The sequence below is a fragment of the Myxocyprinus asiaticus genome, chromosome 28, assembly GCF_019703515.2.
Source record: "Myxocyprinus asiaticus isolate MX2 ecotype Aquarium Trade chromosome 28, UBuf_Myxa_2, whole genome shotgun sequence".
Classification (NCBI taxonomy): domain Eukaryota; kingdom Metazoa; phylum Chordata; class Actinopteri; order Cypriniformes; family Catostomidae; genus Myxocyprinus; species Myxocyprinus asiaticus.
In genome coordinates this window covers 29,525,484-29,550,486 of record NC_059371.1, presented here as the reverse complement: position 1 = coordinate 29,550,486, position 25,003 = coordinate 29,525,484, and the positions used below count along the sequence as shown (strand labels likewise).

Genomic DNA, 25,003 nt, shown 5'->3' with positions numbered 1-25,003 from the left:
ACCACTTAGAAATAAATCGAGTCAAACAGAAGTATACGCAATGTACTACTGAGGAAATGTTATAAACTATTTCCCGAGAACCTTACTAACTCTCATACAAAGACACATGGAACTTGATACCAAGATGTCTACATCAGCAACAATTCTAAAATAACAAACATGTCAAAGGTATTTCTGTCACACTCTCCACTTCAGTCTCTGCCTCTGTTGATTGGCTGTGTCCCTCTGTAAGTGCCTTAGATCGTGAGCGTATTTTTCGGGGTCCTTTCTTCAGGTATTAGCAGAATTTATGAGGTGTTAAATATTTCCTTTGCCCTAAGCGGGCAGCTGCTGGAACCATCAGAGTCCACACGGTCGAGCCGAGTTCATTAGCCTGCTTAAGGAGCCTGTCTCTGGGGCTCAGTGACCACAGTCCTTCCCTGCCTCCCTTCTCTATACTTATCAGGAGTTCAGTTACAGCACTTGAACCATTAATGAAATCTATTAAATGATGCCTTTTCATTACAATCCCTCACTGATGCATGAATCATTGTTGATTTATAACTAGTGTACGTTATCATTTACAGACACTTTAATAACAGACACATTGAGCTTTACAAATGAGTCTGGGACAGCATGTTTACAGAATACACATAAGCCTTTCATAGATGATTAACAGTCATATTATACAAAATAAATCATCAGAGCCTTTACTAAACTTGTGTCCACCTGCTGCTGACTTCAGTGCAGTCTTAACTTTAACCAAAAACTGCTGAGAAGATTTTATACAGCACTGGTTGTATTTCACATGCTTATTGCACAAGATCTGGGCAACATAGGGTTATATGAGCTGTATGGGGGAGTGGGGCATAAACTGTAGTTCTTTACGCCAGGGTGCTAGATGCAACCCCATTTGCGCCCCCTCGGTGTATTTTTATTCTTTGTTTGACAGGCATCTTTTGGTTCTACCGCGTCAGCAAAGAGCAGTGTGCAGCCAAAAGTTCTGCACAGGTCTATAAATAAGACCCCGCTGAGCTGCATGTTAGCCCCCTTGCCCGAAAAGAACATCCAGCCTGCACTTGCTCTAAAAGGCCAGTGTACCTACAGTAATTGCTTTCACCTTTTTGTTAGTAGCTTTTGACTTGAATGATCTCTTCCTGTTCATTTAGATTGTCTTCAAATTCTAATGAATTTCACTTCAATAAAGCGGTTTGAAATTATATTAGTAGAGGTGTGTGTGTTTGCATCTGATGTGTTTAGAGAGTGTGGAAAAATGTTTCTTTCCTTGTGTTTATGGAGCCTAATTCTCATGGAGCATGTGGAGTTAAGCCTGCAGATCAACAGCAAACCCCTGCTAGTTACATTCCTCTCAACAGCATGACATTTTTGTTTTCTTTCTGTAACAGTGTGTCAGTCAAAAGAGGCACAATACGGTTCTCCTGAGCATCATGTTTCAGTGCTTGAGTAGGAGTCTAGTGGAAGTTGAAATGTGTAAATTCTGCACCACTAGCATCACCAAACGGAATTGTAATAATGTGCCATTGGTTGGACAAACACAAAGTTCTACCCTAAACTCATGCCATTAGTCAAGTCAATAAGTGCTTTTCCACCATTGGGCCGAATGGTTCTGAGCACGTTGAGGAACGGTTCCAGTAGAATTTCCACTTGAGAGTGGTTCGGCGCGGTACGATTGGTTAGTTTACCATGCTCAGTCATGCTGGTGGAATGGCTTTAGTACATGACGACTCACGATTGACAATTTGTCAACGCCAAAGTAACTCTAGTTTGCTAATATTTGGGTAATGTTAATAAAATGTAAAAGAATAAATACAATTATGTATGTTTAATGAATCTTTATGTTGGGGCCTGGGTAGCTCAGCGAGTAAATACGCTGACTACCACCCCTGGAGTCGCGAGTTCAAATCCAGGGCGTGCTGAGTGACTCCAGCCAGGTCTCCTAAGCAACCAAATTGGCCCAGTTGCTAGGGAGGGTAGAGACACATGGGGTAACATCCTTGTGGTCGCTATAATGTGGTTCTCACGCTCGGTGGGACGCATGGCGAGTTGTGCGTGGATGCCACGGAAAGTAGCGTGAAGCCTCCACACGCGCTATGTCTCTACAGTAACGCGCTCAACAAGCCACGTGATAAGATGTGTGGATTGACGGTCTCAGACGCAGAGGCAACTGAGATTCGTCCTCCGCCACCCAGATTGAGGTGAGTCACTACGCCACCACGATGACTTAGAGCGCATTGGGAATTGAGAATCTTTATGATTTTATATTGATGTTTTAAATAGTATAGGCTACATTACTTTTCTAGAACATGCCTTTTTCGTCAGGGAGGTTATGCTAGCTTGCTAATTTTAACTCATATGACATATCAATGAATTACTTAAAATATTTTGTCAGTAAATGTCCTTTTTAGTTAGTCTGGGACTTAGCTTTCTGTGTGTTCGTATCCAGTGGCATGCACAACCCCTCAGCATAATATGGGAAACCGCTCGCCTTTTTACTCTTTGCAACATTGGCATGCCTTTCCTGTACATTAGCAGAGTAAAAATCAGGGGGAAAAATAAATCCTAAAAACATGGAATTTGCGATCATCCTCCATAGTGAACTCGCTCTAATATTTACCTCTCACACCATCGGCAACTGACGTATTTGTGACATACATTCCTGATTTCTCAGCACCACAGTGGAGAAAGAAACCGTAACCGTGCCAACTGGCTCGGATTGTCACGGTTTTGCAATGAGAACTGGGCCAAACCCAGTGGTGGAAAAGTGGTTTTGTTGCTATGTCTGGCTGGTAAGGATGCTCAAACAAACAGAGCAATGTTTTGATTGAGTCACAGAGTCACAGTTTACACTTTTTAGGGGGAAAATCAACCCACAAATGGCTTAGTTATAGTTGTCTGCTTATTAAACTTTGATAGTAAGAGAAAGTATTTTTACCAAAAATATTATGCACATCACCTTTAATAAAGCAATAATCACTTCTCTTTCTTTCTCTCTCTTTCCATCATTGCATCTTTCTGACACATACAACTAATTTTATCTGCAAAAAATAAAACAGTTAAGCTATCCTGAAAGGGGGATATGGTTAATTTGCAAGATGAAAACTTGTGATGCCACTGTTATACATTCCCTTGCCAAGCACATGCAAAGGTACCACTGTCTTTTATCAGTTAATGGTTTGTTAACTAGTTTATGCGAATCTACTTTTTCTCGAGAAATCTGTTGTCAGTGAATGGGTGATGCCTCATGCATACAAAATCACTCTCCTGAACCTTCACATTCATTGTACTTCGATGGTGGAATGATCTTCCAGGTGAATCGTAAGCACTTGACTCACAACTGTTATTGCACTAACTCTTTCTTACTCTCTATATAAACCCTCTCCATTCTCTTTCTTTTGTCATTTCACTGTTATAGCTCATACTTCTGTACTTTTCTGAGCAATTCTGAAACCTTCTAAATACATAAAAAAAATAAAAAATAATATATATATATATATATATATATATATATATATATATATATATATATATATATATATATATATATAATCACTGAATGCCAAGATCAGTGCAAGAGTGCTTAAACGGATAGTTCACCAAAAATTTACATTTTGTCATAATCTCACCATCATGTTGTCCTAAAACCTGTATGACTTTTTGGTTACACTTTACAATAAGGTTCCATTTATTAACATTAGTTAACAACATTAGTTAACATGAAATAACAATAAATAATACTTTTATAATTGTATTTATTAATCTTGGTTAATGTTAATTTCAATATATGCTCATACGTTTTAAAAATCAAAAGTTGTATTTGTTAACATTAGTTAATGCACTATGAACTAACATGAACTAACATTTTTTTTTCTTTTTTATTAACTAACATTAACAAATATTAATAAATGCTGTAAAAAATATGTTGTTTATTGTCTGATCATGATACCCAGTGCAATAACAAATGGAACCTTATTGTAAATTGTTACCAGTTTTTTTTTTTTTTTTTTTTTTTTTTTTTTGTACAATGAAAGTGAATGGAGACTGAGACTAACATTCAGCCTAACGTCTAATTTTGTGTTTCACGGAGTAAAGAATGTCAAACAGATTTTGAACAACATAAGGGTGAGTAAATAATGGTAGAATTTTCATTTTATTGTGAACTATCACTTTAAGTGATCCCAAAACAAGCGTTTGAGTTTGTTGTTGTGTGGTGTTAAATAAAACTGAGCTGATCACTCGTACCAAACTTTTAACAAGAGTCTTATCCTGGCATCCCCGGTCCTTGTGCTGCCCTATTACTGCCTTGGGTGCGAGCCAACAGCAGCACCCCGCATGGCAGCTGCGCGCATGCGCATCATGGAGCGCTCTTGCTCCGTCTCTGCGACAGAACTTTAATAATGAAGTTGACCACTGAGTGCGCGTGTGCTCACGTAAACTTTAGGAGCGCATATTAACCGGGGGAAAAACACTTGTCGCATCTGCACGGCGAAGGCAAGAGAGCGCTTCTTCGGAGTTTGTCTTATAGTGGTGGTCAGTTGGAACAGAGCAGCTCTCATGAACTTAGTGAGAACTTCTCCGCGAGCCTCACTGACAGCGCGTGCACTGACTGGCGCGAGCTGTTCCTCGCGCTTCACGCAGCTCTAACACTTTAATATTTTTGGATGAGCATGTCAACAGTGTGAATGCAACGACGCGCACGGACCTTCTGGGCAGTTTGGAAATCTTAGCACCGCACAACTCCTAAGAGTAAGTAAGGTACACGTTTTCTATGAATTGCCACAACATAGTTCGCCGTTATCGCTCTGCAAATAGCCTACTTTAAAAGTTTTTACTGAATATTCATCTGGCAACGGACAGTGCGCAAAAGCGGTTTGTTGGAACACCTGTTCAAACCCGAAAATTCCACCTTATTTAAATATCTGAAAGAGGTGAAATCATTTAAAACTTTTATAAATAGTTTAGCACTCTTAATTGATACATTCGGCACTAAAATTATTTAATACATTATTTTAAAGCACACGCTAAAGTGTTTCACACTTCTAAATAAAAACACCAGATTCCACTGAATACGTGATTCTGTTTCAGATTTATTGAGAATCAGCGTTTGTGCACTGGAAACCTATGTTTTTCTGTTGTTAATTTATTTTATTTTAATGCAAAGAAACAGTAGGTTTTATAACTGTCTTCTGAACCATTCTGTAGAAGGCTAATTTATTTTATTTTTTTTCCATTGAAAAGTTCACCAGAGAAGTGCGGCTCTGAGTTGGTCCGGTTACTTTTGAACCGCGCGTGCCATGTCCGTTTTCACATGCACGTGGAGTTTGTGTTTGTATTTGATACGGAGGTAACAGGAATATCATCCCGACACTGAAGCCGCTTCTCTGCGCGTTGGCCATTGGCGGCTTTCTCGCGCTGTCGATACCAGCTCGGGCCTAAACTCGATACCGGAGAAGGAGCTCGGATTATATTACACACTTAACACGAAATAATTCACAACACACAGGTCGGTCTGAAGGCTGGTAATAAAATGGACTGTATTAGCCGACAATTACATAAGAGATTGACATCCTATCTGACCATTTTCAGGCTTCACCTAGACAAACCTTAATTTTTTTTTTTTTTTTTTTTTTTTTTTTGTATAAACTTTTCAATAAATTAGAGTTTAGCATATTTTTAATTATAAATGAGGATTTTTAAATGTAGGCTGTTTAGAACTTTTTTTAATGTTCTAAAAACTGTGCTTTTCATTAAATGGTGGCACAAATTCAGGCAGGCAAATTTAAGATGTTTGTCTCTAAGTAGATCATTGAGGATCTTGATACTGTCTAATTAGAGCTTAATTTGATTACAAATTAAAACCATCCAGTGCACAACATATTCAATTAAAAAATAATAATATCCAAGTGTTTCTTTTACTTCAAAATAAGAAACTAATTATCTGTTCTAATCTTTTTCTTTCCCCCAAAATGATGCATTTTGACAGAGTTATAAATCTATCCAGTGTAATAGAAGATAGTAGTACATATTCCAGCTGTGCCTTTCGTATATGTTGTATTTATGTTGCCATAAAAACACAATGACATAAAGAGGACAGCCCATGGTGATTTGGATGCAACATCTCTAACACACTCTCATGGCGGAATCGTCAGAATTCGTACAACTTTTCTAAATTTGGCTAATTCGTATGATATCGTACGACTGCACTCGTATGAATTCGTACGACTTTCACTACAGCCAGTGACGTCGCTGGACATTGTTTCCATCTAATATGCCACAATTACTTGCTTCTGTCACACTCAATGGCTTCCTATCATGTTTACACACTCTACTGATTGATTAAGTTTAGATAAGGGGTTTGGGTAAGGGCATAATATTAATAAGCATGTCCTTAACGCCTCGTGCGCAGAACATGAAATAGCCAACTCGTAAAATATGTACGAATTTTCATGAGATCGGGCTGACATTTCATCCTGGTCAAAATGTTTTTAAAGATGCTTCCACTGTAGTTTTTTGTATTTCACAACAGTTGTAGTTTTAACAATGGAAACTGGTCTTGTAATTGTGAGTTTAGTCAAATCTGTAAACAACTGTTAAATAATGCATACATTTTCTCATTGTTAATATACAAAAAGGCGAGAAAGATAACTGTGATTACATGTGAGACGAGGATAACAATTTAGGCAATGCCATTAAACCTAATAGAGCCTTTAATCTAGGATCTATAAATGGAATAATAACATCAATTATAATTAAACAAATAATGAAACTACACTTAATGCATTAAATTGAAAAATATCCCCTCAGAGAGACAAACACCTTTCCTCCTATTAAAACCATTTGTTCCTAGGCTGACTTGTTTATTAATTTATAGGCGATCTGTTTTGAAGGTGATGGGAGTGCTGATGATTTAAAGGGAGTAAAACGAAAGCTTTGGCATATTTGGCTTTTCTGTGCATTGCGCTCGTGCTGCGGCTGTGCAGAATCGTGCATAGAATGCTGTGCCACTAAACGCTTCGCATGCTTTCATGACAACAGCAGTAAAGCATACTGGAGTGCTTTGTTATTTTGAGGAAGCATGATCTACTCTAATTGTTCTTGCTAAGACTTAATCAAAGTTTTGGTCTGGGAAACAAGAGTTGGATTTTGATTTGAAAATATATGTGTTGACAGAAGAGCAATATATTTTAATTGTCTTACTCTTAGCATAACAACCTTATAACAAACCCATAGCATGGTTGAGGTAATGTGCCTTCTGCTCTTTGGCTGTCCGTCCGTTCAGTGTGTGTGTGCGCCTGCAAGGAGGTAGAACTGTGTGTCTGGGTGTGTGTGGGTCTGGTTGTGTGTATCAGGACATTATAGGCTCAGAGGGCACAGAGTGATAACAGTAAAAATCAATGCTGCTCAGCTCATTCCCCCGCCTGAGCATTAAAGGCTTGAATTTCAGAACACAGCTTCACCAAGCAAATGAAAAATTCAAATGATCTGCTCTTCAGACTGTGCCCTTCAACTCTTTCTCTCTCTCTCTCTCTCTCTCTCTCTCTCTCTCTCTCTCTCTTTCTCACTCACTCACTCACACACACACACACACACACACATAAGTTATACACATTTCCTTGTTGGGACTTCACATTCATATCTATTATTAATATAAGGTAATTGTAATTGATTTATCATAACCCTAACTTCACCCCCAACTTCATCCCTAACTGCACCTTTTTTTATTTTTTATTTTAATTAAGACTTTATCTGGCCCATTTATTAACCTTCTTCCTTGTGCATCCCCAAAAGGAATGATTGAGCTATTTCTACTTGGCCTGATGCTTGAAAAATGCTTTTGTTGGTGTATGTATTTAGGTTCATTCAGGTTGACTTAAATATACTGCAATCAGTTAAAGTTAGATGTCACCACATTAAGCACCTTTTGAGGTTACTTAACAAAACCTTTTTACGGTATTATAAGGACATTAACCCAAAGTTAGCAAAGCAAAATACAAATTGAATGTAAAAAATTAAGCATTTTGCAGGTAGATTTGTAAACCACAGGTCTCCACCTGCAGCTGGACAAGTAAGAATAAACATTCTCCTGATCCAAAGGACTGCAAGGTCTTTTGAAGAGTTTTTTGAATAAGAGTGCTCCCCTCCCCAAATCCCCCCCCCCCCCCCCATTCTTAATAGATGTCTCTTTGTGTGTATGTGCATATTTCCCTCTGCCCATTGTTTAATGTTTACTTCTGTAAATTATATTTACTTCAGCCTTGTTGGCTATGATACAGTGAAGTTACCAGACTTCTTCCTTCCCCTCCTACACACACAGACACAAAGGGAGAGAGACAGAAAGGAGAGAGATGTCTGTTCATTGTATTTTGCTTATGGCAATTTTAAAGCATCCTTGATTTTTGATTTGCAGGTGTCTGGACTGTTATTGTGGGCAGTGGAAGTTCAACTAATGGAGAATACCCGGGAGCTGAATGAGCAAACCGTAAGTGAACTACAATAGCTGTTTTATGGGAATTTTTTTGACATGTCTGTATCTGTCAGAAGATGATCTAAATATCTCTTTGTCTTTCTCTTTCAACTTTTGTGAATTTAGCATCACTCCACACATTTCATACAATGAATTCTGAATTTATCAGGATGTTGGTGTACATATGCAGTATCATTTCAGGTGTATTTCTGTAGTGTGTGCATTGCTTGATTATGTGTGAAGAACACTATGAATCTTAATTTGTCAAAATTGTGAACATATTATCATAATTGAAAAGATTAATTGCGTGATTTTAAGTGAGTGTGTTTGTGTGTAGTACGAATGAGTGTGTTTGTGGAAAGGCCACCCAGGTGTGTATTGAGCAGTGTAAGGTCTTTAATACACAACAGATGTGAGCTGAAGTGTCGAGCACAGTAGCCATATGGCCACCACGAGTCTGAGCAGTGACACACACATGCACACATAGAGACATATTACAATGCACATGCTGCATACTGTAGAAGCATATTAAGCCAAGTGTGTGTGTGTTTAAAATCATCTGTTATGAGACAGTACTCTTTGTCAAACCTTCCTTTCTTTCTTTCCCTGGAAAAAATGTCATACATTTCATTAATCCTGTTTAGATCTTATTCTAACATCTGATTAATGATTATAACAGTCTTGCATTTGAGTTGCCACATTGACATACTGTATTAGAGTTGTGCAGTTTTTCCTTTCTTTATATTGGTTTGTGAAAATTATGAGTGTGTTTATCCCAGTGCTAAGGAAAAGACAGACAGGCATCCATAATCCATACGAGGAAAGATACTGATCTGGGGGTGTCTGGGGTAATGGAGGGAGAGGAAGAAGGACATTGAAGTGTGGGTGGAGGGGGTATTTTGTGACTCAGGGGATCAATGCTTTTGGTTGTGGAGGAAAAATAGCAGAGGAGTAAAATGAAAAGAGGGGTGTAGCTGCAGCCTTTTCCTCTGGCGCAGTCTGTGCCCCAGAGCCCCAGAGCACAGACCACAGACACAGAGAGAGGACTCGGGTTACACACACTCTCTCTCTCTCTCTCACACACACACACACTCGGAGGGAAAGAGGCAGAGAGAGGAAAGCAGAAAACAGGACATTACATTCACCTTACATTCACATATTTACAGCTCCCTGATTAACTTGACTCAGCGAATAACCACTAAGAAGAGTAAAAAATTAAGAAGAGTACAAGTGAGCCACATTAATGTGTTGAAAGCTACTGAGCTGTTCTCACAGAATCACCTTACCATACTTACATTTTTACGTGGCTCGTTGTACGTATCATGGTAGTTTCTTGGTGAAATAAACACTAGAAGAGGTACAACAATGAAAAGTTTACCCTTTCACACAAATCACGAGAAAAACAGCAGATTATCTGTTCATAAACACTTACTTTTTGCCCTGTTCCCTACACAATGCTCTCTTATGACATCTAAGATGGATGGATGGATGACTTGTTAAGTGATACATTTTAACATTTGCATTACATAACCAATTACGTTTACAAGCTTGTTCAAGTGTGATCAAAATGCATGGAAGCTCAACCGATAAAGTGCTGCACTTGTGATGCAAGGGGTAGGAGTCCTGAAGAGCACGCAAGTCGACATGTGAGCCAAAAGTGTCACAAAATGATGTGATTGTTTCAGCAATTGCCTGTTTCATCTTGCTTTTTCTTTTTATGACACTATCAGGTAGGTTTATGGAGACAGAAACAGAAGGTTCAAATATGCTTGGAAGAAAAATATTTCACCTTGGTCCTGCCGCGATATGTGTAAGGAATCACATAAAATTATTTTTAATTTGCTGGGAAATTTAATGTGTTAAATAGTCAAATATTAATCCCAGAAATTAACACATTAAATAAAATAAAAATTAACATAATTAATGCAGGATGTTTTTTTTTTTTTTTTGGTTTTTTGGTTTTTTTCACTTCTTGAAACTTCACTAATGTTTTTCCCACTTCTTGTGGCTAAAATTGGCATACATAAATTTCACAGGTTAGGGGAGAGATATGGGCGAGTTGCATTGCCGAAACTCTTACGCACTGTCATCTCAACCAGTGTCAAAAGCAAAACCGCACAAAAGAGACCCAGTGTGTGTGCAATAGAGACTGAGACTGACCTGGCTGTAGCTTGTAGAGACTGAATGGCAGCCAAAGAAAATAACAGTTTTGAGATTTTAAACTAAAGCAAATTAAACATCAGCATTCAGTTAGTTTTATATCTGGAGGCCTATATATAGTGTCTTATAATGCATTGACACTGTACACTTAAGTTTATCTTGCCAATAAATCTTAATATAAATTGAATCTGCCCATTTGATCCTATTATTGAAAAACTCAACTGGAAACGTCAGAAGATTTTGCCCAACTTTGAATTACAGCATGTCCACTGATTTTATAGCATGCATACATACTGTATACTTAAATTTATATCTGTAAAAAATGCCTAATTAACTATATCTTCAAAAAACTGAACATTTTAACATTTGCATTTTTAAATAATTAAATAAATGATGACTAAGAAGTTTCTTGCAAGTTCTTTGAGACAAAGTATAAAGTAAATATATTTAGAATGATATTTTTTTTAATGTTTGTAGTTATGTTCCATGTACCATGATTAATCACGATTAGGTCAACTCATCAAATTTTACAGCTTTGTAAACTGGTCTGCACTCTGCAGTAAGGTGCTAACACTTTTTCAGAGGGACTTTTTAAGATTAGGATATTTACATTAGAGAATTTTTTTATATTTTAGTATGAAAGATGTGTATGTGAGTGCTTGTGGTGAATTTCATTATACTAACTTGAAGTATGCAGTCTCTTTAAATCAGTATGAGCTGCTAGTTTGATTGGACAGTGTTAATTTCAGAAGCTGTACATACGTAATAGATTTAGGTGTTGTTTTAGAGTTGTGTGAATGAGTTTGTTTACATGCAACAAAACATTGATAACTATCAAAAGATGACTAATAAAAACCTGTTTTTGGGGGGTTACATGCAAATTAATAAAAGAAAAACACAAGAAAAGCACTTTTATGTGATGACAGATAAAGATGTTAACATGCACGTTTTGTTAGTGCAAATTAGGTTTGTTCATCAGGTTTTGCTTAAATCATATACTATGATCTTTTCCTGATGGCTTATTAAAGGCATAATTCTTTCAAACCAATATAACTTTCTTCCATGTAACACAAAAGAAGATGTCAGGTAGAATGACAGTCACAGTCACCATTCACTTTCATTGCATCTTTTTTCTTTACAATTGCAGTGAATGGTAACTGAGGGTCATACAGGTCTGAAACAATAAGAGGGTGAGTAAATCATGAGAAAATTTTCATTCTTTAAGCATAATCTTTTAAGCATAATGTCTGTGATTAATAAAATGATCTGACAGCTGACCACCTTATCGTGAAACCTCCAGTTAGACATGGAGAATTAAATGCACTAATGTACTCTGTTATGGTTCTTGTGTGAAGTTTTGGGTTGAAACCTGGCTGACGGCTTCGGGTCCAGCCTGAGCACATTATTTAACAAGCACGTTGACATCTGGGAAGCAGTTCATCATTTAATTAAATGCTCCTGAAACCTGGCCCTTCGTTAATGAGATTAATTTAAATAATTAACGAAAAGCTGACACAAGCACAAGAACTCATGAATAATTAACAGCATTTTTTCTGCTGCAATCAGAGGGGAAGGGAGCACTTCAATGCTAGAGTGCTTTTTTATATAAAGTTGCAGTTAATTTCTTTAGATAAACACACACACACACACACACACACACACACACATCAATGCACACGTACAGAGACTAGTGTGTGTAGACACTCTGGTTGCTGTATAAAGATAAGTGAATCAATGAGCCTGTGCAAGAGAGAACAGTGTCACTCACGTAGTTGCACACACATTCATTCAAAGCTGTGAAGGTGTGTCTGGCTATAGGGCTTGGCCCGGTGTCCAGTTTCCCACTGACCCCTTTCCCCTGGCAGAATACACCATTCTAACTCCACACACAAGGTTGGCATGGAAACGGAGCAGTCCAACACAGAGTTGGATGGTTTAACAAGTCATTTAAGTGTACCTTATTGATCAAAAACACATTTCTTCTATAAGGCTGCTGTATGACTATGAATACTTAATTTATTTTTATACAAATACTGGTTAGTAATAAATACACTGTTATGCTGTATATAAACAGTAGAATAGGTTGAAAAGTGCATTTGAAATACTCTTAAATTTCCTCTCATGTGACGTTTTACATTTATTGGCCAAGTTTGACTGCTGTATAAGGAATTTTGACACATTGCCCACAACTTTAAACACAACACAATATGCACAATCAAATGCAACATGTAATACAATTCAGTGCAGTATAACACGATTAGTGGTTTACCAATATGGTTAATCAATGACAATATAATGATTATATTTACTTGGTAATTCAATACAGTGAAAGCAAAATTAAATGAACACTTATTTTATACAGTATTTAGTCCAAATTCACTACTATTTACTGTCAGAAGATTTTAGGAATTGAACAAAGGGGGAAATAACATTTCTGTTAATCGCCAAAACAAAAACGGTTATCAGCTGATGCCAACAATTCCTGGCTGATACTGTATATCAGTCTATCACTAAACATGATACAGGCCTACCCAATAAACAAAGCAATGCAATAGCAAAATGAATAGTGTTACCCCAAAAATGTGTGACAGAATGTGACAAAGTGACCATCATACTGTTTGTTTATATATGTTTAATAAACTTAATCTTGATCAAACAGCATGATAGAATTAGTTTAGGAATGATGTTCTAGTTTTAGTTTCAAGTTTTATTCAATGTCCATGGTGAGTTTTCATCTTTTCAAAAAATATAACATCATAAGCCACTGTCACCTGATCGGAAGACCCTAAAAAACACTGCTGTTAGACTTGCTGTGTGTGTGTGTGTGTGTGTGTGTGTGTGTGTGTGTGTGTGTGTGTGTGTGTGTGTGTGCATACTTAGCTTTAGTTTTTTTGTTTTTATTTTAGTTTGGGGACAGAATTGATAAAACCTGATAAAACCCCCCTTTGGGGTCATTCAGAAATGTCCTCAAATGGAAAATTGATACATCAAGTATTATGTATTTATTTATTTTATTTAAATCTAAAAATGAAAAGGTGAGGTGGTGGGGTAAGGTGATGGTTTTGGTTAATCTTTGTAATTAGCTTTATATTAATAATAATAATAATAATAATAATAATAATAATAGAAGTCTGTCTATGGTATCTCCCCATTTAGATATTTAGATGTAGCTGGTGATTTTAAAGAAACAACAAAGGATACAAAAATATCTTTTTGGTGTTTCATTCTGACGGCTGTTTAAAAATATAGAAAGAAAGAACAAAACTGAAATATGGTAGAGGCTAATATCCAAATGAAAATACAAACAGGGCATTAGCCTACCCATATGCTTCAGCATACATCACCTTAATACATGTTTATATCATTCACAGCATTTTATGATATAAGATATGATTAATTCTAAATGTACATACCCTGTCCTTGCATCTGCACAAAACGTGGTCAAACTCCACACATGCAATGCATATGCACCCTTTAAAAATTATCCATAACAAACACTCTATTTTAACATACAACTATTCTAAACACGTATTTAATGTAATTTATAAGCATTTTGTGTCAAATTTGATATTTACCCAAGAATTCTCAACCGATGAACAAAACTGGGAGCTCTCTTGCGCAATACATGGTCTCACATTTCTAACCAGAACACATGCGCAACAGGAGAGAGTGCCGGAAAAACAGGTGTCACAAAACTCCGGTTCTTAAAGGGGCCACATCCAATTTATGACTAGAGTTAAATGTCATTAAATTTCTCATCTTGTCTACATAAATTAAACATTGTGTGTGTGTGTGTGTGTGTGTGTGTGTGTGTGTGTATCAACAGCCCTTTGCCTAGTCACACACTCACTGTTCTTCTCTGTTTCCTTTTTCTTCCACTCTCTTCCTCACTTTTTTATGTTCCTTTACCTTTAGAGAAGAGTGTTTCAGGGAGGGGACACATCAGATAATCTTACACCTCCCTGGGGCATATGCTGAAATGTGTGTGTGTTGGGTAGTAGAGGGGTGGGGGACACAGGTAACAATGTATTTTACATGAAAGGAAGAGTATAAAGTTACAGAGCTGATATCCATAATACTGAAAGCATGAAAAAAGAACAAGAAAAGGGGGACTGTTCTCTCTCTCTCTCTCTCTCTCTCTCTCTCTCTCTCTCTCTCTCTCTCTCGTGTGTGTGTGTGTGTGTGTGTGTGTGTGTGTGTGTGTGTGTGTGGCTATGCAGAGCTCTGCAAATTTCCTCAGAATTAAAACACCCATCATTTGCAAAGGTCTACACAACCCCGCACCTACCATGCTTGTTTATAAAATATTTTGGCAAATTTTATCATGCTTTCAGCTATCGTATTACCTTCCACTCCATTTAACATATTTTATCTTGTTTAAAAGCACATTTTAAAATGTGTAGAATTCCACAGATTTTCCCCACAAATTTGCACGGAAAGGTCCTCATTCATGAAACAGAACAAGCAGAAAACATTCTTCGTAAATAGTTTATGAATCCATTATGTAAATTCCATTATGTAAGAATCGTTTTAAGAATGATTTACCTGTAAATTTGTTGATTTTGTTTCAAGATTGAGGTCCAAAATGACAAAAATAGTCCAAAGATTCTAACTGGATATGCCTATGGATGTGTTACAAGAAGCTTACCTGTGGATGTATGCAGGTTTGGGGAGTAACGAAACACATGTAACAGGATTACGTATTTAAAATACAAAATATAAGTAACTGTATTCCACTACAGTTACAATTTAAATCATTGGTAATTAGAATACAGTTACATTCAAAAAGTATTTTGATTACTGAAGAGATTACTTTGCATTTTATCGTAATTTGTTTCATTTAATATTTAGTCTTTTCAGATGGAAAACATTTATACATATATGATGCGATCCAAAGTGCGTTTGAACAGCGGTGAAACACTTTCTTATGATGTGTTACATTCATACGAGCAGACAGAGAAGTAAGTGTGAAGTAAGTTTGGAGCAGAAGAAATAGAAATAAACCTTGTATAAACTGTCAGCTTTATGCTAAGCTAAAATGCTATTTCTAGCCATTTTACATGCACATGTTACCAGGCACGATCATATTTTTTTATCAAGAAAATTCACATTGGATCATAATTTCTTTTTTCTAGTAAGACCTTTGATATTAGGGAAAAATCATATTCTTGATAATAATTTTTGTATTGTTTTCCTGTAAAAATATCTAAAAATCCTTAAAACAAGATCAGTTTGATTTATCTTGTTTTAGAAACAACACCGCATAAGATATTTAGGTTTTTCAGAGAATGTTTTTTTAACATGTGTATTTTGTCTTACTGTACTGGAAGAGTTTTTATAGTCAAAACAAGTGAAAAAATCTACCAGTGCTGAAGAAGTAATCCAAAGTATTTACAATACATTACTGACCTTGAGTAATATAACAGAATATGTTACAAATTACATTGTACAGCATGTATTCTGTAATCTGTAGTGGAATACATTTCAATAGTAACCCTCCCAACCCTGGATGTATGTCATCTTGCAGAAAGGCAGAAATCAGAACTGGTACACTTGCACAGTATGTGAACTGTTTCACCTCTTTATTAGTTGCTTTTCAAACCGTCTGCCAAAACATTACCAATTTCACTTCATTAATCTGCATACAGCATACAGTTAAAAAGTCTTATATCACCTCTATTCACCAGCAGGCCTCATTGTGAGTTGGAGCCTGCTGGGTTGCTCTCAAATGCTCTATTAACCGCTCTAAGAGCACAGATGCTGCTGAACAGGGAAGTAGTTACAGTCCTACTGTCAAAGAGAGATTTACAGTAGGCTTAGAGCACTGCACTGCCTGCCCTTCATCACCTGCTCTCCCTGAATGTGTCAGGCTAATTTGAGGAGACTATATTGGGTGTTTCCATATACTCAAAAAACAGCACAAATAAGACCCCAGAAACTGAGAGATGAGCTTTAAACCACAGGTACTTTTCCGAGAAGAACCTTAATGCTTCACGGTGATTTTGGTTCAGTCTCATGAGCATGTGTGCAGCAGGGGTGTTTTCTCTAAAGAGGCAAAGGAGGCCAAGTAATACTGTCCAATAGTTAGTAGTAACAAATGAAAGAGACAAGGAAGACTGTATGCTTGTTACTGTATTTTATTTTATTTTATTTTATTTTTTTAAATAAAGAAGCATAATCTTTATGAGACTTTAATATGACTTGGTTTTGATAAATAACATGTTAATAGAAACATACAAATAATCAGATAAAATGTTTTCCAAATGCATAAATGTATTATAGTATTGGCTGCTTGATGATAGTGTAAAATATAATATATAAACATATAACTGTTTACACAGGAAATGTTCAAATGGACTGGAACATGAATTTACAATGGATTTTAAAAAACACAGAAAAGGGACTTTGCCTCCTCATTTCAAGCATCCCTTCCACATCACTGATGAGCAGTGTATGTGTGTTTGTTTTAACCTGAATGTGAGTTTACAGTAGGTAATATTATTCAGTGACAACTCTACAATCCAAACATTCTCTCAAAATCCACACGCTACATCTGACACACACGTGTACATGCATGTGTACTCGCAGATGTGTGTGTGTGTTTTTTCAATTAAGAGGCCAGATGACCATGAGCAGTGTACGATGGGAGGGGTGTACTGTGTAAATCGATTGTGAGAAGTTTATAGACGCTTTAAATTTTGGCACTCTTTGATCCTTCCATTCATTCTACACTGTGGTTACATTATTCAACAGCACAGGAATGCATTAACAATGTTAAAAAAATATATCAGATATGAATTTGAGTGCAGTATGTTGCATATATAAGATGCTAGACAAAATGCACCGTTTTATGTGTGACAGTACAAAATGCATCGGCAAAAGAAAGAAAGAAAGAAAGAAAGAAAGAAAGAAAAAGAGATGGTACTGCCATGGTTTTATTAACTCAATATTAAGACAGATTGAGTGTGACAGAAAGAAAGAAGCAAGATATACTGCCAGAGAGAAAGAGGGATAGCTTTATTTATTATATTACTAAAGAGAAAAGATTGTGGAGTTCATAAAGCATTTTATTTTGAAATAAGTATGTCCAGTAAGCTACGTTCACACAGTGTTCGGAACTAACAATCATATTACAAACAAGCGTCACATTTACTTTCAGATATGAGATCAAACCAGTCATTTATATTTGCTTGGATTTCCCCCTTCGCCCAAACACTTACAAGGAATTTTGTGTGCTCTGCGACCACACATGACCCTATTTTCTGCCATTTGTTTTATAACCTGAGAGAGGTTGATAGCAAAAATAACCCACGAAGTGCGTACTTAAGTTTGTCAGTGACATGACCGACAGCTAGTTGTCCCCTGTGGATCTGTTCAGTTGATGTTCAACATCAAATTTACTTGCAAAATTCAGTAGTGACTCCTGAGGTAGGTAAGGTAGTCATAGAAATCAGTCTCTCTCCTCTGGTCTTTCCACAGGTGAAGAAATCTACCACTGATTCCCATGCTCCAGACCCAGTAGACAACAGGTAATATGGACACACACACACACACACACACATGTGCAATCACACAGCAGAATGAATATCCAGTGATATGCATTTAGTGTATTATTTATGAGTGGCTATGACAGAGAATTGTGGGAGTGAGTGATTTTGTGCACATAAAGTCAGACAGAGAGCGAGGGATGTTAAAGTCATTGTGTGTGAGTGGGTGTAAAGCAGGCTGCTTCACAGTACCTGAATAAAACATGGCTGTCTTTCTTGACAATGTGTCTCTTCACTCTCTTCTTTGTGATATGAAATGATTTTTCACATATATGTTAATGCTACAAACAGAGATAGAAGAGCAACTGTGTATCTGACTTTATACAGTATAACAGACTGACATTACATCATTATAGAATTTGAGTCTATGTGTGTAATTTTTGTGCTTTTTTTCTCTCTATAATCTAAAGTAACATGTTGAGATTATCTGTGTAGAACTACATTAAGATATGACGTGCAATATTTAAACATAAACAGTAAAGTAGTAGGGGGGGAGACTGGGGCTAGTTGTCACACTTTTGCTTCAGTGAACATTTCTCAAGGTAGGTTTATTTTCGAAATTTCTGCATAACCACACGTTCCCCTATCATCACTCCGCATCACAGCAACCAAAACAAAATCTACGCCTGTCTGTAAATATTTGCCTGCATGCATTAAATGGCCTATTAAAGGTTTTTCAGCTTATTGTAAAAAGTAAAACAATTATGGGGCACAAAACGATTCATGAAACAACAAACATGGAAAATGTTACAAACAAAAATATCAAAACACTGTTTTGGCCAAGTGATTTTGTAACTAATAAATTGTATTCATTTTTGACATTTAAAATACGTCTGACAACCTACAGTAATAAAACTGTGACAACATGCCCACCTTTGTCCTTAGAACACATTTAACACATTTGGCTTTTGGTAAAAATCTGCCTTCATAATGACTAAGTTCAGGCACGAAATTCTGAATGGCACAACATGATAGGTTCTTTTAACTTCTGTGATATCTGTGAGCCAACCAGCTCACTCACATGTGATACTGTTTGTCTAGCCAAGTGGCTCACATTGTGTAAGCTAATAGGTCCAATACCCCGTCAGTATGTCACACCTATATTAACATGCTAAATCTTTCCGATAGTTTTGATGACTGAAACATAGTTGACCCTTTCCTGAAGGTATGCTAGTATGGCTTGATTATGTTTACTTATAACAAAGCTATAACAAAAATATGATGCTAATGAAAATTTACTTTGGAGGGTAGAATTCACCATAAGTAATCTAATTTAAGAAGGTTTAAACCAACATTTAGAACTTCTGCTACAGAAAATGCACATTTGTACATTTTGCTCCAAATTTAAAAGGAAGAATCACAAATGAGATTTCTTGATGGATTTTCCTAGACAGCAGTGATTTAACAGAGTAAATTGAGACTTTTACCTACGTCCCTTACTTCTGACATCCTGTCTACACCAGGCCTGTCCGTTGACGTGACGCATAGACGCAAACTTTTTAAACCGTATGTCTTGTTGGCAGGAGTAATGCCAGCGCGTGCAGCATAAATTGAAATGGGACATCCATTTACTGTCGGTGCGATGCGTTGCGCCACAATGGATGCTTCCAACATTGACAGCTTCATTGACATAATGGGATCTATGTGCTTTTGATGTGACATGACGCAACGCTTGCGTCCGGTGTAAACAGGGTGTCTGATTTTTTTCTCTTGAGGATCGGGTCCAAGTAATTTCTCCTGTGTCTACTCTAAAGTTTAAAAAAAGATTTCAACTTTGTCACAAACTGTGCTCAGAATTACCAAGATTCCAAAGTCTACAATCACAATATTCCAAAGTCTACAATTTCAATACGACTCATAAACATCAGATTCTTCCAAGACCAAATTATCTGATCTATAATTATCAAATACTGTCTGATTTGATCCTTTACTTCTGTTATACACTCGCCGAGCATTTTATTAGGAACATTATGGTCCTAATAAAATGTCCAACGTGGTCTTCTGCTGTTGTAGCCCATCCGCCTCAAGGCTCGACATGTTGTGTATTCTGAGATGCTATTCTGCTCACTACATTTGTACAGAGGGGTTATCTGAGTTACCGTAGCCTTCCTGTCAGCTCGAACCAGTCTGGCCATTCTCTGTTGACCTCTCATCATCAACAAGCTGTTTCTGTCCATAGTACTGCCACTCAGTGGGTGTTTTTTTGTTTTTGGCACCATTCTGACTAAACTCTAGATACTATTATGCATGAAAATCCCAGGAGATCAGCAGTTACAGAAATACTCAAACCAGCCCGTCTGGCACCAACAATCATGCCACGGTCGAAATCACTGAGATCACATTTTTCCCCCGTTCTTATGGTTGATGTGAACATTAACTGAAGATCCTGACCCAAATCTGCATGATTTCATGCATTGCACTGCTGCCACATGATTTGCTGATTAGATAATCGCATAAATAAGTAGGTGTACCTAATGAAGTGCTCTGTGAGAATATTTTTCCTAAGGAATTTTAGGCTGGTTCTTCAACTATGAATGTTAGTATGTGGTGAGTTTCTGAATTTTGACTTGTTTGTAAATAAAACATTGTCTTAATACAGATATATGTGTTTGTCGCAGGGGCTTGGAGATGCAGGAACTAACAGACACTCAGCACTCTGTTACAGGTGGCAATGACAGCACTTCCAAACTGGACAAAAACCTCCTCAGCAACAACATCTCAACCAATGGAACAGGAGGTGAGAAAAAATAAGAGCATAGAAAACAAACAGAAAGGAAGGAAGGAAGGAAGGAAGGAAGGATGGATGGATGGATGGGTGGATGGATGGATGGATAGACAGACAGATAGATAGATAGATAGATAGATAGATAGATATCAATATAATCATAATCAATAGGGCCTTTCAACCTTGCTGAACTGGAAATCAGCTTTGGTGCTGTTCAACAGAATCTGCTTTCATGCTGTAATTGAAAGCAGTGTAGAATCCTGGTGTGTGATGTCTGGATAAATTGTTTCTTGTTCTGTTGGTTTTGGTGCAGTCCAGAGTGTGTTCGGTGGATTAGCGGTGATGTTGTTTTTCGAGATGTTCTGACTCGACTCTGAGCTCTCTCTAACATCAAAGGTCAAAAATGCTCTGTCTCTCTGTCTGTATCAACTGTATACAGGCCTAATTGAAATAGAAAAAAACGTGTGTGTATGAGTGTCTTTGTGTTGAAACGTTTTCCAGCACTTTACTGTGTGTGTTTCAGCGGGAGCACAGAAAACTATTTCCTGCATTTAAACTCTCATTTTCTCTTAGATGTCAACACGCGCTCGCTCTCTTTTCTCTCCTGGAGGAAAACGCTGAACAAACGTTTAAAAAGAAAATGTTAAGCAAACATAAGCAAGGCTAAATTGACTTTCAACACTCTAGCAGGCGAGCGTTTGATCTATGGCTGTGACCGTGTGATCCAAAACACAGGAGAGATAGTAAAGTTTAGAGTCTTTTGAGAGATCTATGTTGTCTGTGGCCTGTATGTACATAAATGTGTGTGAGTTGTGTGTAATCTCATCTGTTTTTGAGATGTAGCCGGAATAAAACAATAGAGAAAGACCAGGCGAGAGAAAAGGAGCAGAACTCAGTAAATCATTTAGATTAGAGCTCAGCTAATGATTTTAACAGCTTGAAAACACACACACATATTCACACACAGACTGGAACTGTGCTTCTGCCAAAACAACGACATATTCAACATTCTCCTCTGTCTACCTCATCAACTCACAGCCGAGACTGAATCCCTCCATGCACACACATGTATACACACACACACACACACACACACACACACACACACACCAGCCACCTACACAACCACCCACACAGACACACACATCCCAACATGGATCCCACTGCCTATGAAGCCTCATTCATCTTACTTTACAGGACTTTTCGCTCTCTCACAAACACACACACAGAGAGAGATCAAAAAGAAGTCTGTTTTTCCTGCAAATGCATCTTTGTCACTCAGTACCTTGTCTTGACAAAGCTGTAATAAAATGATCATGGCAAATTGAAAATGATTTTGGAAACTTAACACTAGGTATGAATGTAAGCATGTTTTTAATGAAGAACATTTGAAATGTCCTAATTCTGTCTAATTCCTTCTAAAGAAAACATGACAAATGGTGACTATACCCCTTCTGAACATTCATTAAAATGGAATTTAGTGTCAGCTCAAGCTCTGTTTGTAAAACAGAAATAAAACAAAAAACTCCAAAGTTCTTGTCCAAAACTTGAACTTCCATAAGATATTGGATGATAAATTGTCTAAATTATACAGTGGTCCCACAAAGTATTTGGACACTTAAGCCTTACAGATGTGAAGACCAGAAGTTCACTCTGGCCTGTGAATTCATATGATGAGAAGTGGGACCCACAGAAAATCAAAACGTCACAGACTGACCTCTTGGCTCAATACAAATAATACATATGTCTGTTCCAAAAAGTAGTGAGCTGCCACCAAAAACAGCGTTATAAGCCATCATAAGTGCACTCCCAACACAAACTGTTTGTAAAGGTAGGTATCTTAATTAAGCTGCCAAGTTAGACAAAAATCGTAATTTTCGATTATTTCCCTTGATATTGTAATCACAATTATTTACAGTAAATTCCTTTTTTATGTGGGGCGAATTATAATCCATATTTCTTATGTAAGCTACACCTCCAAAAACAAGCTTAGAACTTTGTTCCTTAATTTTCGATGTTATATTGTTATATTATAATGGAGCGTTCTAGTTTTTTTGCATCATTATTGATAGGCATATGCACTCAACGAACATGTCTGCGATTGGTCGCAATGTTCAACAACTGAAAAAAATTTAAATACAATATTTTAATTCAAGGGGAGTAGATCTAAATGGAATGCTGTAATTGGCACTAATCATGATTAGTTAATTGCAGTAGCTGTAATTGCGATTATTTTTTTGATAAATTGTGCCGCCCTAATGCTGCCTTCTGAGATATCTTGTTTTGGTCGAAATCTAAGGCAGTATCATATGTATCCTTTCCCAGGAAGACAATCACAGAATGCCCTGTGATGAACTAAATCCAAGATGGCGTACAAAGTGAGAGATATTTAGATTATTGATATACTTAGAATACATTTAATACTAAAAAGTATTTATTATTTATTAAAAGTATTATTAAAAGTAAGAATAGAAAACTATTTTACCCAAAATGTGTGTGTGCAATTTACATTTGTGCTCATTTGTTACATTTGTGTACATTTGAGTATCGCATAGTTCCTCTTGTGTCAACTGTATTGGAAATCAGTTGCTGCGCATTAGGAGCTATTTGAATAATGCATGGAGTTGCTGCCCATGTACAGCATTTCAACTCGTTCTCTTATAAGGCTCCGTTTCAGTTAGTATACTGCCATAGAAGACAGCTGCCTATTTAGACAGGAGACACTGAGGCAGCTCATTAGGTTTTGAACCAGACCCCATATTTCAAAGCTGTATGTTTTTATTGTTGCAGGAAATTAAGTAGATGGAATGTTATAACATTTTGAATGCATTATTATTTGTTATTTTTGATTTATTAAAACCAGAAGCCCTCAAGCGTGACATCATATCCTGTCCTTTGCGGTGTCCGAAGTTATTTGCATGCTCAAAGCCTAGTGTGACCACAACTTTAGTGGAGCATGTCCATAGTTAATGTGATGAACTACACCTGCGGTTACTCTGCTAGGACATCTGTGTGAACTTAAGGGGGAACTGACTTCATACACCCACTAAAAATCACCTTGGGACGAGTTGATTAAAAATGATTGCAAAAATGGCAGTTAGAAAAGTACATTTAGGCTATGTTCAGACTGTCAGCCCAAATCCGATTTTTGTGCATACACGGATTCGATTGGAATCCGATCATATTTAGTTAGTCTGAATGGCAAAAAATCTCATGAAATACGATGCTTACAAATCTGTTTCAAACTACATTCATATGGAAATTTCTGGAAATCTGTTTCAGTCTGACTGCACTGAACAGCTCTCAAGTGGTTTTTTGCCATATGTAACTTTTTTTACGCTATGTAAGACACGTTATATGTCACACATTATTGCAGGAAATATGCTCGCAGTGGTGGCAGAAATAAGCTGTGTGGTGGCAGAGTGAAGGTCTAGCTGAGAATATTATTAAAGGAATCATCCTGCAGGCATTCTGAAGTTTGATAGCAACATCATTTCATCAAAGGTGGCTACCACACGAGTTAACCAGTCATTGCTAGCTCTATTCCATTCCCCTCCATGTAATTCTTTTGCGTACTGACACAACATCATTGCTATAGCAACCAATGCAGGTATGCCAAAAAAATGAAGATCGGGACACACAAATCGGGTCTGATCAGTTGCGATACACAGTCCAGATCAGCAAGATCGGATTCTGATCGGATACTCATAAAATCGGATTTGGATTGACAGTCTGAACACAGCCATAGTTCTGAGGCAAGGTCTAGCATTATTTGTTGCAATGTCGTCCACTGTGCATCTGACTCCACCCCCATCCCCCCAGGAGAGAACATGACAATTCTAAACACAGCTGATTGGTTGCTGGGCTGCAGTACTCCGCCCACTGCCCCAAGTATGAAGAACGATGGTATACTGCATGTGTTTTTGTAGTGTACATATATGATAAAGCACGTGTTTGTGTGTGTTTGGGTGCAGTGCTTTTGATTTGTTTTGTTTTTTGTTTTTTTCTGGAACTTTTGATTTTTCTTAAAAAAAAAACAGAAATCAGAGAATGTTGCTGTACTAATACTTTTAGAGTTTATTCGATTTTGAGAGGTTTGGAGGTTTAGAT

General features: G+C 37.1%; 1 protein-coding gene across 12 annotated transcripts in view; it reads left to right on the top strand.

Annotated features, from left to right (window-relative positions):
* The first annotated feature begins 4,412 nt into the window (after positions 1-4,412).
* Positions 4,413-25,003, top strand: part of LOC127418669 (eyes absent homolog 4-like) — a 41,465-nt gene continuing 20,874 nt past the window's right edge. For 8 of the 12 annotated variants that reach the window (XM_051659363.1, XM_051659369.1, XM_051659361.1 and 5 more), the window contains exons 1-5: positions 4,413-4,743; positions 8,405-8,476; positions 18,101-18,150; positions 20,787-20,905; positions 24,716-24,799. In XM_051659363.1, coding sequence (XP_051515323.1) covers positions 8,444-8,476; positions 18,101-18,150; positions 20,787-20,905; positions 24,716-24,799 — 286 coding nt within the window. In that variant the 5' untranslated portion in view covers positions 4,413-4,743; positions 8,405-8,443. The remainder of the gene's footprint in view (positions 4,744-8,404; positions 8,477-18,100; positions 18,151-20,786; positions 20,906-24,715; positions 24,800-25,003) is intronic. The other 4 variants (XM_051659371.1, XM_051659364.1, XM_051659372.1 and 1 more) reach the window with 2 other exon arrangements.